The sequence below is a fragment of the Astatotilapia calliptera genome, chromosome 2, assembly GCF_900246225.1.
Source record: "Astatotilapia calliptera chromosome 2, fAstCal1.2, whole genome shotgun sequence".
Lineage (NCBI taxonomy): Eukaryota > Metazoa > Chordata > Actinopteri > Cichliformes > Cichlidae > Astatotilapia > Astatotilapia calliptera.
In genome coordinates, this window is record NC_039303.1 from 37421453 (window position 1) to 37436932 (window position 15480).

General features: G+C 40.6%; 1 protein-coding gene across 4 annotated transcripts in view; it reads right to left on the reverse strand.

Moving 5' to 3' along the window:
• Nucleotides 1-12801: 12801 nt before the first annotated feature.
• rab28 (RAB28, member RAS oncogene family) overlaps nt 12802-15480 on the reverse strand; it is a 36932-nt gene continuing 34253 nt past the window's right edge. For 2 of the 4 annotated variants that reach the window (XM_026146910.1, XM_026146890.1), the window contains one exon: nt 12802-14189. In XM_026146910.1, the coding sequence (XP_026002695.1) occupies nt 14097-14189 (93 nt within the window). In that variant the 3' untranslated portion in view covers nt 12802-14096. The remainder of the gene's footprint in view (nt 14190-15480) is intronic. The other 2 variants (XM_026146900.1, XM_026146881.1) reach the window with 1 other exon arrangement.

Genomic DNA, 15480 nt, shown 5'->3' on the forward strand with positions numbered 1-15480 from the left:
CAGAAGCAGTGTCCACATTAAACCCTCACTCACTGACTTTTCAAGTGTTTTTGTTTGGTTTTTACTTTTGATAAAATTTTGCGATCTCATGTGAGCCATTGGAACTAGTTGTTGTCCCTCTTTGTACCACCAGATGTAAAGATTCCCTGATATCCTCATTATTTAGCCTCAGAAATATATAATGGTGATTGTCTGTGGAGGTTCTCAGTGACTGTGACCCACACCTTGACTTGTGTGATTAGGTAGAGGATTAATAGAGGGTCCATGACCCTCTTGGGGACACTCTCATAGAACTTAAAATCTGGGATTCTCCACTTAGAACTGAAGAAGCTTCTCGGATGAGAGGTGAAACTTAAAGACACTTTAAGTGTCCAGACAATTTTCTTTCCACGCTCCTTATACAATAATGGTGATTACACAGCAGCAGTACATCAGCACAGTATTCAGTGTATCAGAAGCTGCTTGCACTTGTTCCCTATTGAGTTCTCTGTGCTGCAAATAGACATGCTGGGTGAGTGAACCAGTCTGGCCTCTGCTGACAAATAGCTGCAGTTGAACTAAAGGAAAAAACCAATACTGCATTTAGTTTCCCATAAATGTGTTTATTCTTCTTTAACTTTTACCCTACAAATTACAGAAACTCGAAATTAGAGCACCCGCTAACTTATGTTTTTATTCATTAGCACTAAATTAGAAAGAGGTTAATTAACATGAATCAATTTTGAGCAGAACAAACATCATTTTCAACTTTGTCATTTTTCATAATCACTAATGATATATTTAGCACTGAAAATACAAACCGAAAAAGCTTGCTGATTTTCTCCTAAATCACACAAGAAAACTCCCCATTGTACGAGTTAGCAGTGCGTGTACACACACCTAATGTCTTCCTGTGTTCGGTGTTCTCTACATTTCCCGTCCCTAATTGCCTAATAATTTAAGCACACTTAAGTTGGCTCATTAGACCTGTATGAAGACTTAAGGGGGGAAACACCTGTTCATTTACTTAATGAAGTCCAGAAAACACTGCACTGTGTTCCTGGGCAAGAAAACAAACCGAGACATAACATTGCGGTTTCAAGACATACAAACCTTTAATGGAACTGCAACAGTAAAATGTAAATATCAGCACTTATGCTTTTGTTAATCTACCTGCAGAGACATGCTGGAGCGGCGTTCTGGGACTGTAAATCAAGTGTTTCCTCCACTGGAAAAATAATGAAGGGATTCAGGTGACCTGGGGCCAAAATACAAAATGAGGTAAATATCCAAAAGAAACCATTTGGATTGCATTAATGATATTTCCTTGTGCACACACAAGTGAGTGAGTGCTGGTCATGAAAGAGACAATTTGAACTACTGGAGCAAAGAGTGAAAAAAACTGTAAGGGACAGAGGAAAAGGTGGGCAGGTGCTCCTCATTTAAAGTACATTTAATGCATGTGAAGTCATTTAAAAAGTACACATTCCTGCAACTTTGATCACATGTGGCAACATTTTATTTTTAGTAACTTACTGTATAACTATGACTGACTTGTGCCAGTTGTTATTACAAGGCCTCAACACATTCATGGAATATTTACCATTATTGGTTTTTTTTAATGAGACATTAAAACTCCTATAATCAGTTTTTATAATGGATCAGTGTTTACAGGAGGTGTATACACTCTCAGCTTAGATCCTGCAATACTGTTTTATTAACAAAGGATTGCCACATGTTTGATTTTGTTATTTCTTTGCACCTAAAGGGATTTATGTCTTCTCCCGAGACTGAACCAAGGATCTTTCACTTGTTAGGTAAATGTGTATGATGTAGGATGTGACGGTCGGTCAGAGCAGTATTCATTCCACGCCTCCTGCACTATGACACTGATGAGCACAGAGTTTCACCTCAAAATTACAATTTTACAGTTTTCAGCAACTTAAAATAAAATTCTTGCTGCTGTTTTTATTATTTTACAAAAATCACTGACAGACTATTTGGATGCCAACATGTTGGGTGTTTTTTGGAGCCAAAAGTTGGCTTAATTGAAGAAAGTCTTGAGTAAAAAAATATCACTTGCTAGAATTGAACTAATGACTAAATAACCACACAACCTGTGAACTACACAGCAAGCTGTTAAACTGTACTTCATGATAGTCCTTACAGCTGTGCTGATGATGTGCAGCTGTTAAGAACCTCAACAGCCTCTCCTGTCATTACTAGCAGTACAAAAAACACAAAAAACAACCCTTTGCATGCTCTCAAAGTACATACTTTGGTCGTCCTCTGTATCAATTAATGTAACTTACTTTTCACGTGCATTTCTCAGTGCACACCAGAATTCATTAAAATGTTTTATTAATTACATATAAAGCCCTATATGGCCAGGCTTCTATGTAGCAGACCTGCTGAGACCTTAGTCCAGCAGTCAGCCTCTGATCGAGATCCTGCTCCAATATAAAAGCCAGAGGTGCTGATCTGTGGTTTGTTTTAAATGACTGCTCAAAACGTATTTTTGTAGTTTAGCTTTTCCTTGATCTTTCTGAAAATATGAATGAATGCAAGACTGTGTGTTTGCATCTACTGTATCTCAACACACAGTACATGCAGATTCACAGTCTTGCATTTGAGATATGCAAACTTCCTTAACGTATGCTTTATCCATACTTTATAAGTACCTCTTAACAGTGCTAGCTATTATTTTTGTGCTATTTTTCTGTTATTAAAATGATTCAAAAGGCACTAACAGCACAGACGAGTGCAGAGAGGTCAAATTCACTGACTTTAATTAGCAGAGCTGAGGTCTAGTAGACACCAATCTGCTATAGCTACCTGTGACTGGACACCTGTTTAACACCAATATCCAGGCAGATGAGTAATAAAACAGAATTACCCCCCGAATACTTGTTAAGAAGGGGGAAACTATCCATAGAGGCCAATATGTGCACAGGGACATTTTTAATGCTTTTTAATGCTTCAACATGGGAATCTTTGGGGATTGTCTAGTTTTTGGAGCCAGCGTCAAGTTGCCTCAAGTTTCTGACAGATCTGACTTTAGTGTGCACACATGACATAGAACTGTCGCCCAATTCTGCAGCTGTCCCTGGCATGCCACATGCTTTTAGGCTGCTTCTGTGATAACTAAAAATGATGCCGACTGAGACCTAACTGCAATTAGGGCAATATACCATCCTCAAATGGAAATGGAGACTCACTCTGATCACCAGGCTATGCATTAGTCTTCTCTTGGTTTGCACTTGCATGTTCTAACAGTAGGACTGAGCCTGTGACAGCATGGTTTTCACGCAGAACTCACAGCTCCTGTCATCTGGTGATCAACGTGGCGACTTTAGGATGGAACTGGCCCGTGCAGTGTTAGTCTTTGCCATCTTCCAGCACTCTTTGCTCACACCTCTCTGTGCTGGAAACCCAAGACTACAGGACACAAAGGGCTATGTAAAGCATCTCACCCTTCCCTCTCAGTATAGTAATTAACCTGCCTCTCACCTCCCTGTCCAGCAGCGTCCTCAGAACAGCCTGGCAATCACCAGACACTTCACACAACAGCCTGCACACGGGAACTTGACCCTCACGGGTCCCTTTCTTCTTTTGTGACACTTTTCTCTGTGGCACTTCTCTTTCCAAATTACAGCGGCACGGCATACCTCGCACACATGCAATGTCATCACATTCTGTAATGACTTCATGTCTCCATTAAAACAGTTTGACAGATCACCGTGAATTAGTAGCAACTTGTAAGTGATTTCATATGTTTTAATACGAGGGGGAACAAAAAATTTCTTGATGTGCAGCTCAAGCAGCTGAAGTCAGTAAATCACAGGCTCCACTCTGTCCATAGGCAATTTTCAAAGTAGGAAAACATTAAAGACTTATTAACTTTTAGTGGACATTCAATGCAGGTCAAGAAATGGAAATAGACTGAAACAGCCAATGAAAGCATGAGACCTTCTTTGGCGCACGTCATGACAAAAGCAGCCCTTAAATCAGATTTGAACAACTCGGCCTTGTTCATAATGCAGCCTGTCTAGCGACTCAACATCTAGCAAATAAGTGTAAGGGAGAGCCACTGGGGCAGTCCAGCACCTTTATTTCCATCAATAATTTCCTCTCCTTGGCTGATGACCTTTGTGCCCCCACAACGGGCTGGTTTTGATTAGCACTGCTGTGTACCGAAGTGAGACCTGCAGGGTTTGCGATGCTGTGATGGATTCTCTGAAAAAAGTCACACCATCCAGGTTTTCCACACTGCCCACATTGTGTTGGACAGAGAGAGGAATTCTAACGTCACCTCACATTATATCAGCGCTTTCGTGCTTCTAAATATGAGCCAGCCACTTTTTCCATCATACAACTTTCTTACTGGCAATCCAGTGAGAGAACATTGTCTGTTACCACCAAGAAATGGCCCGGGCACTGTCGCAGGACATTTCTTTCAAACATTTCAAGAAATATTCTTTGATTTGAACATTTCGGCGCTGCTCTGTATCGTGCAAGTCCCTCATTTAACCATATATTGTTTTTGGCTGAACCAGCGGGGTGGTGTTGTGATTGGTGTCACAGTACTTCAGCCAGACGGCCTAGGCTCAATTCCCCTTGACAGCCAAAATCCACCCTGCTGAGGTGCCCTTCAGCAAGACTTGGAATTCCTTCCAGCTGCAGAGAGATGCAGCTCTGCAGCAGAACACGGTGGCTTTCCGACTGACAAAATGCAGCTCTCTCCTCCATTTCAGTGGGACCACTCGGTTTAGGGGGAAAAAGTTGGCCAATGAAATACAGCGCCAGTGGATAGCTTTGTAAAGTCAAGCTTTACCCCAGTTTACCTTATAAACAATGCAATGAAAGATAAAATAGTTTCTCCCATAACATTCCCGAGCCATATAATCCTCTATTGCTGTCTCATGGGGATTAAAATGCTTAAATCTCTCACTCAAACTAGACTTTCCCGATCTTATCTTATAAAAAAATAGGGCTCTTTCAGTCTAAGGATCCTCTTATGCCGAGATGACATGATGTCAGCCAGACAAAAACCTGATCCAGCAGACAAACGGCATTAAGAGGAAGGGTTAGAATTGGTTGCTATTTAATCCAACGACTAAAGTTTTTAAGTGTGTCACCGAAGGTCACAGAATCTAACAGCATCTTGGACTTGAATGAATTTTTCAGCCACTCACAGTGACTTTGACAGCGTCTATAAATATAAAAGTAGAATGAACCCATTTAAATACACTGAACCCAAGTATTTAAACAAACCCGTGAGCATCTGGCACCCTCAGTTCTTTTTGACAACCATCCATCCACTGAGACCATTTCTGATGGAGCTTCAGTGAAACGCAAATGGGCTCTCAGATCACACAACATGCCTATTTAATTTTATGTTGTCAATCTGTGTGTCAATTTTGGTATTTGGTATTTTCGGTTACTTATTATACACTTACCCAATATTTTTGCACTCATTGTGTACTTTTACTGTTCTTTTGTCTACACTATGTCTTAGGGTGAAGAAAAACTGTGATGGTGCATGTGCTCCTTGTTGCCCCTAAAGGCCAGAATGAAAATGCATATCAGTTGCACCCCTGTGTTGAGTAAAGTCATCATTACATTATTATTATACATTATTATTATTATGTGCATTTATAATGTGCACTGAAATAAAAACCTTTTATTACTTGCTCAAATCTACTTTGAGTTCCTGAACCTGGATGTTTTTTCTGTCTTCTTTTTCACTAACCAAAACCTATTTTTACCAAACAGGGAAATAAAAGTCTGAACCACTCTCACCAAGTTATGACAAATGTGTCTAGATTCAGTTGTCTACATTAACCACAGCTGCATATGTTGTCAGGTGTCAGGGTCAAGTCATGAAATTTGGTGAGCTGTTATTGGTCGAGGTCCAACGTGTCATCCATCAGATATTCTCTGTTCTCAAATATAAATAATGCTGAACAGCATCTCATCACCCTCATACATTACATGTTCAGTTCAGATAGATGTAGCCTTCTATTTATTCATCTTCTCTGGGCTCACAATAATGTCTGACCATATGAAACCCTTTCAAATCCCTTTAGATAACATGAGGAATGCATTTGGCCTCAAGCCTCAAGCATTTCTTGATTCCTGAAAAGTCGACACTGTGAAGGTTCACTGATGATATCTGCCCTCTGTAAAAATCGCAGGGCACGCCATTTCCAGAAAAACCTAATGGAAAGAAGGCATATTCCTGCACCCTTTGTTCTCTGGAAAAGGGTGGACCACATATGTTCATTCCACTTGAGCAGGGTTTCTGGGTTTGAGCAGTCATCCCTCTAGAGCAACGAACACCTGAAGCAGTCACTCATGGATGTCAATAAACACAGACTTGTTCTATCTTACATGTCATCCTCACACACTATTGTTTCTCCACTGAGGCCTGAACAAGAGGCTCATTTTTTGAGGCTTCGAGCTGAATGAATTTTCCAGTCAAACATGGAGTGAAAGTTCCAGTCCGTCGCATGTTAAATGGGACATAATTAGTGGCAGGCATCAATGTGGAATTATCATACTTGCACAAATCCAGAAGGGATATGCCCTCTGTAACTAACAATATTGCTCAATTCATTTTGGCTGTAACCGTTTTTGGTCCACAAAAGCATTTATTTAATCCAAGGGCCAAACTTTCCCACCTCAAAAAATTCCACAGTGGAAAAAAGTATACATATCTTCACACTTTTCAGCATCTCAAAGCACTGCAACATCTCCTAAGTAGTCTTTTGAAAAGCTTCAAAGAGTTATCTTTGGATAAATGCTATTTTCAGTAGCCTGTAATGAATAGCACTTATAAAAACTGAATGGCTCTCATATCAGGTTTTATAGCCAAAGTATTTTGGGGAACAATGAGGAAGACATTACAAAGCAAACGAGACATAGAGAAGCAGAACTGAGTAATGACTTTGTAATCCACCACCCTCCTTATATTTTCACTGCGATGATTAACTCTTATGTATATATATCTTCCAACAGATGCAGTAAGTACTGACACCCAACTCTAGCCCCACCCAGTCACTGTCTCTTTGTTGAAGGATGGCACAGGTTGGATTCAGGCACTGAGGAGAGGGTAAGTGCTCAGGTGCTGGATCATTGCTGTCATTTTTGCACGATGATATCATTGTGTTTTCTTCTGACTGAGCAGATCCTTTATCAAACATTTGATCTATACAAGCCTGGAAGTCAGGAGAGGTTTCAATTATCAGCACTGAAAAGACCGTGTTCATTCATCATCTGCTCTTTTTTGAAAGAGACGGCCTCTGACATATATTATGATGTGCACACATGTAGCATGTCTGCCGCTCTCACAGTGTTTGAGTAAGTAATCCAGCACATGATTATACTCAAAAGACACAGAACAAACACAGTTGACAATTCGAGGTCGCAAACACGCCTTAATTAAAGACCAATTTACAATTTGAGAATTTTTTTGTCACTGCCTAAAATAAATCTGACATCCATCCATTCGTGTCCGCTTCTCCTTTTCAGGGTCGCGGGGGGCGCTGGAGCCTATCCCAGCTGTCATAGGGCGAGAGGCGGGGTACACCCTGGACAGGTCGCCAGTCTGTCGCAGGGCCAACACACAGGGACAGGCAACCATTCGCACTCACATCCACTCCCACATTCACACCTATGGGCAATTTGGATTATCCAATTAACTTATCCTGACTAAGTGCATGTCTTTGGACGGTGGGAGGAAGCCGGAGTACCCGGAGGGAACCCACACAAACACGGGGAGAACATGCAAACTCCACACAGAAAGACCTGATGGTGGAATTGAACTCAGGACCTTCTTGCTGTGCGGCAACAGTGCGAACCACCGTGCTGCTAAATCTGACATTTCAAATAAAATTTAAAGAGGCAAGGCTGAGACACTTTGGATTTGTACAGAGGAGAGATGGTGGATATATTGGGGTTAACTGGTGATTCTAAGCTGTTGGTGTGGATGTGAGTGTGAATGCTTATCTGTCTCTCCCTACAGGCCCCGTGATAGACTGCCAGCCTGTTGCTGATGATCATAGTTAGTGAGCAGTAAAGAAAATAGATTTATAGAATTAATAGAATTCATTTGTTGTAATTATTTGAGTATTATGGCAAATATCCTTTGCTTTGACCAAAATGACAACACACCAACCCAATAGTTGTAATCTTTGAAATTTTCACAACATTTAACTGCCAAACCTCAAATCTGATTAAAAAAGCCCTACATTCAACAATATTTCGATACAACTATCATGGCTTTAACCCTCGTAGCCACAGATAACACCGTGTCACAAAAACAGAAACATACAAGCTCAGAGGAGTCTCTGTTCACCTCGTTGATCTCTGGATCCACTTCAAGATAGTCTAACAGCTGTAATTTTGAGCTATTATCCACCTTACTTTCTTACTTACAAATAACCTTTGTTGCACATATAATAATAAAAGTTTTCCTGGGGAACACATAGACTGATCTCAGTTATTTAACAATAAATAAAGAAGCGGTTTAACACGTTTCTCTAGATGACATTTGTTGCCGTAACACTTAGCCTCTGTTGGGATTCATTCTGTTGTATGTAAATAGCAAATTTTTCAAAGCTACCTAAAAGAAAATGTGGAATTAGATGCTTAAAAAATGAACTGCACTATTTAAACTGTTTTATTCTGAGGGGATTTAATTAAAGTACAATTTCTTGCTTGACCAACACTCAACTGGCATTTGTAATTTAAAAGGTTATGATTTTCTTATCAAAAGACCCTTTAATGTTTTTAGATTTGAAGACTATAACATGCACTACAAATATGCTTGTTTTGTTATTGTACTGGCTGCACTCCTCCTCTTTGCATCTAAAAGCCAATACTATAGCTATTTAGTTTTACGTGCTATTCACTACAGCCCACTGAAAATAGCATTCATCCATGGCCTCTGTAAAGAGAGAAAGACTTTCAGTTTTCTGTCCCCCGTGCCTCTTTTTCAGAATCTGCTTTTACTGGCAGGTCTTCTCACCAGACCAACAGACTATAAATATGACCCCTCTGAATGCCCACATCCTTGGCCCTAAAATAAATCATGTGCCTCTTGGCTGGAGCAGACACACGGCACCTACCAGGACAGTCCCGCCTGACTACACAAGCTGCAAATGAGACAAGCAGAGTTCTCAGATCACAATCTAACAACACACAGAGAAAACAGAGGAGAGAGCAATCCTCTAAAGCACCATGGGAACTAAGCACTGCTGGCTCACATCAGCGCTCTGATCAAATGGATGCCAGCTCGGGCCCAGAGCAAGCTCTGCCATGCCTTGCCTGTCACTCCAGTTGCTGCTGGCTGGCCGGGTGCACAGCGGCAAAGAATAGGAGCCAGTGTGGGGACCGGGGGGGACTGGAGCTCATCAGAGAGGGTTGACTCAGTCCTGCCTACTCCCTCAATGCTGTGGGTCTGGCACTGTGCACAGGTGGAAAACGGAAGAGGGTGAGTGGGTAATCATGAGGGTGTTGGCCCCATTCTGCCCGCACAAAAAAAGAGCGTAGCCCACAACTATGGCCCTCTTACCAGCTTGTCATATGTGGTTTTTTGAGACTGTCAACACAGAGTTTCAGCAATGAGAAACACAGACGGGGAGGAAGAGGAACGAGAAATACAAAAAAAGGGGGAAAAAGCAGGACTTGTGCCCACTGAGAAGATGTGTTTTGGTTTCTTGGAGGACCGAAACTTCGTCTGAGACGACAAAGTACTGAGCAAATTTAAAGTGTCAGAGTGGTTAACTAAATACCAACAAATACATCGTCCAGTTTGTCTGTTTACTTCTGGATCTTCTGGTATGTGTACCCAAACGGAAAGTGAGCAAACACCGAAACCAACCAACACACAAAGTGATTCACAAGAAGAAACAGTGAAAGCAGGTAGACAAATTCACTTTGACGCAAATCGGCCTTGACTTCTGCCTGTCTGTCAAAAAGCCTCACCCTTCTCAGGCATTATGCACTCCTTCCTTTCCTTTCGTCTTTAGGGGAACATTTGCTGTTGTGAGCGTCTATGATTGAAACAGAGCTGCAGTTGTTTTCTTTGCAAAAACACCTGTCTAAACAGCAGCAAAGCCAAGGGCAAGTCTCGCCTGTCAGCGACGGTGACAGCTCTTGACAAAAATTCAGCAGAGACAATTCCTAAGACGTCTACTCAAGCGAAACAATGCAAGTGCGCTGGAATGACCCCAGCTGGGCTGCCTCGCTCTCCTTTAGTGTTGTTTATAGTAGCTCTGCACCGCACAGTCGCACTTAACAACACCTGGAACAGGACAAAACGGAGGGCATCCCTGTATAGATACAGCATTTGTTTTGTTTGTCTCAGTGGTTTTGAAAGCGCTTAATCCTTCCAACCACGCCAGTGGATTCATTGACAATGACTCAGCAAATAAAAAGGCTAACAAAAGGCCAGAGAATTCAAGTCATTAATTAATAAAGTTTACAACCATTAAAAAGCCATTTGGATCATCTGTTCAGGGTGGATTTAGTCAACAAAGACCAGGTGGCTCATTAGCTACCAGAGACTTAGGTTCGTCTGTATGGATGGGGATCTCTGGGGTGGTCAAGTTTCCATCCTTATACTTAAATTTCAACACATGGGCTCTTACTCTGAACATCTTCATCAGCAGTAGCCTTGCTCATATGAGCACCTCCAGGGCGTGTTCCTGTTGGTTTCTGTTAGCAGAATGAGGTGAAAAATTGCAGCGACACCAAGGTCCAAATGTGGTAGCAAGCTAACAAAGCCTGAGTAATGAGAATGTCTGCGCACATTCAGGCAGCTCATTCTGTGGTAACAATATTCCCCTCAAACTCACATCATTTGCTAAATCAGGGTTTCTGCAGGGTAAAGCTAATTACGTTTTAATACCACACATCATGCAGTAATTTCACGGTAATATAGGCCAAAGTACAAATGATGAAAACAACTATTATGATTATATCACATTTTTAGTGGAAGACACAGTAAACATTGGGCTTATTTCTAGCTCCACATTTTCATTCTTGGACTCCACTAGAGTTGTTTTAGCATCATGGTGTTGAAATTATCCTAATTTATCTTATACTGGGTTTCAGTTCATTCTCGTAATCTATACTCTGTTGGAAACAGCCTTTGCCTTTAGAATCAGCCTTTCTTTAACCCAAGGTTTGAATCACAGGTGGGTGGGGCTTATGTGCTCACAAAGCTATGTGTCTAAATTGATAATAGGGATGAGATTAAGGATTAAGAATTATATAAAGTGTCGATTTTCCACAGAAGTATAACTCTCACATTAGTTTTAAGTTCACAGGAATTATTCAAATCAAATCAAACCAAATCAAATCACTTTTTATTGTCACATCACATGTGCAGGCACACTGGCACAGCACATGCGAGTGAAATTCTTGTGTGCGAGCCCCACAAGCAACAGAGATGTGCAAACACAACAACACAAACGAGCAAAATACAAGAATGGCCAACCTGAAACTAATAAATATATGTACATATGCAAACATTATTGGGATGTAAAAAAAAAAATTAAAAATTACACTTTCCCACTAATAATGGATTGGATTTATATAGCGCTTACAATTTTTAACTCCACGCTCAGTCCAAATCCCACTCTTTATTCAAGACATTGGCTGCTTTTTTAACTTAATATCAGTTCAGTCTTTGTACCTGACCACTCAGAGCAATGCTTTTTAAAAGCATAAAACTGTAACTAAAGACATGAATCAGTGGTGTGTCTACACATAACAGACGACTTACTAAAGAAGCAATTTTAAATTGTATCCTTGGACAATTTGTTTACTAGCAATCTGTTGGAAATTAGCAGAATCTATGAAAAATATAACAGCTTGACAGGCATTAAATTGTATTCTGCCACCCTCCCAAAAAGCTATAAGTCAAAAAACTTGATCTGAAATTCATGTTCTTAGAAAAAAAAGGAGAAAAAAAATCTAGCAAAATCTAGGGTCCTTTGTCCCTCTGTGGGGGGAAACTCCCACTAGGTTTAAATCTGGGACTCCCCACCATTTGGACTTAGAGCTGAAGAAGCTTCTCGGATGAGAGGTGAAACGTCTTCAAGCAACTTAAACGGACGCTTTTCTTTGCAAGCTCCTTTGACTAGCAAATACTTGAGAAATAATTTAAGATGTGCATCTGACCTTCAGTTGATCCATCTACTGTTCGTGAAGTGTCATCAGAACTTGTTGTAATGCAGAGGTGCCTGTCAAGAAGCTATTCTTAAGGGAGGCAAATGGGGAGAAAACACTGAGGTTTGCCAAATTACACAAGAACTGGGCTGGAAATCAGCAGTGACAGGTGGAGGCTCTGTAGAGGCTCTGTCATGGTTTGGGGGCTGCATATCAGCCGGTGATGTTGGAGATCTTGTCAAAATTGATGGAATTATGAACCAAGAAAAGTACCATCAGATGGTATCCATCATGTAATACCATCTGGCAATGGCTTCCTTTCTCAGCTTTTCTGACAATGACCCAAACACATTTCTAGCGCACGGAAAGCGGACGTGGACAGAAAAACGCCCAATGCAACACCATCAGTCATGACTCCCCCAGAGCGCAGACCTCAGCATTATTGAAGCAGTGAGGGATCCTCTTGACAGAACAGAAGGCAGCAAATCTAAAGAAGAGTCTCCTTCAGGAATAACTATCCCTGATGACTACCATAAAGACATTTAAATAAAACTTAAATAAATGTCTGTTTCCCATTTTCCAGGCAAGACCTGCAAAGTCTTGCTGTACACACAAGATTAATTAATTAACTTCACAAATCACTTCTTTTTCCATGTAGCATTTATTTAAAAACACAAATATGTGTCACTGTATATCTAAACATTCACTTTTCACTGTACATTTTTTTCATTTCTAAAGAGTACATCTTCTTAGCATGATCAGAATTTACAGTGATGCCTTGTGATGATTTCTAATCATTGAAAGCTGCTTTGAAATGGAGCAGGGAATAGCTTTTCATATACAAATACACATTTTACACATATGATGGCTGTTTAGTTGTGACCACCTAAACAAATCTGGTAGTATCTCAGACACACAAACTAAAGAACAGGTTGCTGTGCATCAAACTCATTCTCCAATTCAAACCGCTGTTCTAGACAGTCGAAGAGAAATCTAATCAAAACGTATATTTTTAGCTTAGCTGATGCTCAACTTGATACTCAGAACCTCTTCAGTCATATTCATCTAATGTCATTAACACTTTACCAAAGGAGCATCTAACAAAATTACATGAACTCTAATCATAAATATAAAACTACATTTTCGAAATGGATAATATAATCTACAAGGAACACCTGAAGAAGAGACGCTGTTTAAACAGATGGAAATCATTTGTATGTTTGTTTTGTGGAAAATGTAAATCCTAATTTACGACTAAAATTTAAATATGTCTATGCAAAAATAACACAACATACGGTAGTTCACATCACATTACTGCTAGTGGAGGCCCTTACTTGGCAAAAACAAAGCAGAGATTCATTTCACTCCACTCGCTAAAACATTTTCTACACCTACTTCCCCTCTCTTCAACTGATGAGCACCACAGGCATAAAAAGAAAATCAGAAAATCACATTTGCTTTCATCTTCCCGTTTATGTCCCGTGAACATCCACCCTGCAGTCGTAGTTACAGCCACAGATTAAACAGGGGTTACTGTTTAAACAAACGTCTCTAACAGCAATGGTAGAAGAAAATATGCTCATGTATAAAAATATTCTCAACTAGCAGACTGAAAAACCAGCTTTGTACTAACATAGAGCTAGTAATCGATGTAAGAGTCATTTTTAAATATAAATCTAAGATGAAATGAAAGAATAGCTGCGTGTAAACTTGGAAAAAAAGAAAAGTGAGGTCCCGTATCCTTTTTGGTGAACCACCAATGAAATTATTCGTGCTAAATATCTGAACTACAGACCAAGGCCTCGAAACCGCACGGTCTGTTCTCCTCACCCACAAAGAGAAACACCTTTCATCCAGTCATCAAAAAAATCTGGAAAGAGTAACACTGTAAACAAGCTTTGTGTGTGTTTATGTGTGTTTGTGTGTTTCGGAGGGGATCACTGCACCACACACATGGAGCTGCGAGGGGGGTTGACTGTCCTGGCTACAGTGTCCTGACTGTAGTTCACAATGTCCGCCTTCACCACGCGCTGAAAAAGATGGAAAGGTGTCTTTTTAGTTTGAAAGCTGCAACAAGAATTCCTTTGAAATACCAGAAACCTCCAGTTAGGCCACAGATTAAATTAAGCCTCGCCTATTAAAGAGTTAAACTGCTGAAAAGTGCGATAAACGACACTGTGAATGAGATCTTGAGAAACAGAAGTGTTTGCTTTCATGCAGCTTTGAATGAAAAGACTGATACGACTCTTATGTCTTGACTATAAATTCAAAGCCACAGCCAGCAGCAGACTAGCTTAATTTAGCCCAAAAACCATTATCAGGAGAAACATCTAATTTTAAAAACTCTGTATGTCCGTCTAAGCCATAGGTGTCAAACTCTGGCCCGTGGGCCAAATTTGGCCCGCAGCCTAATTACACTTGGCCCGCGAAGCCATACCAAATTACTATCAGAGCTGGCCTACTGGTATTACACAGATAAAATTTATATTGTTTAGTATTAAGCTTTGCTTGTTCCATATTCAGTTTTTCAGCAAAACGTGTTTGAGTCCATAAGAAGAGATTCATTCTTAAATCTGGAGGAATAAATATATTTCAATAAATATTAACGTTAGCCCGCGACTTGGTTCCAGTTTTGAATTTTGGCCCAATGTGTATCTGAGTTTGACACCCCTGGAGCGGTCCCATTACTGGCGGCAGGGTCATGCACAGATATACAGTGGGGCAAAAAAGTATTTAGTCAGCCACCGATTGTGCAAGTTCCCCCACCTAAAATGATGACAGAGGTCAGTAATTTGCACCAGAGGTACACTTCAACTGTGAGAGACAGAATGTGAAAGAAAAATCCATGAATCCACATGGTAGGATTTGTAAAGAATTTATTGGTAAATCAGGGTGGAAAATAAGTATTTGGTCAATAACAAAAATACAACTCAATACTTTGTAACATAACCTTTGTTGGCAATAACAGAGGTCAAACGTTTACTATAGGTCTTTACCAGGTTTGCACACACAGTAGCTGGTATTTTGGCCCATTCCTCCATGCAGATCTTCTCGAGAGCAGTGATGTTTTGGGGCTGTCGCCGAGCAACACGGACTTTCAACTCCCGCCACAGATTTTCTATGGGGTTGAGGTCTGGAGACTGGCTAGGCCACTCCAGGACTTTCAAATGCTTCTTACGGAGCCACTCCTTTGTTGCCCGGGCGGTGTGTTTTGGATCATTGTCATGTTGGAAGACCCAGCCTCGTTTCATCTTCAAAGTTCTCACTGATGGAAGGAGGTTTTGGCTCAAAATCTCACGATACATGGCCCCATTCATTCTG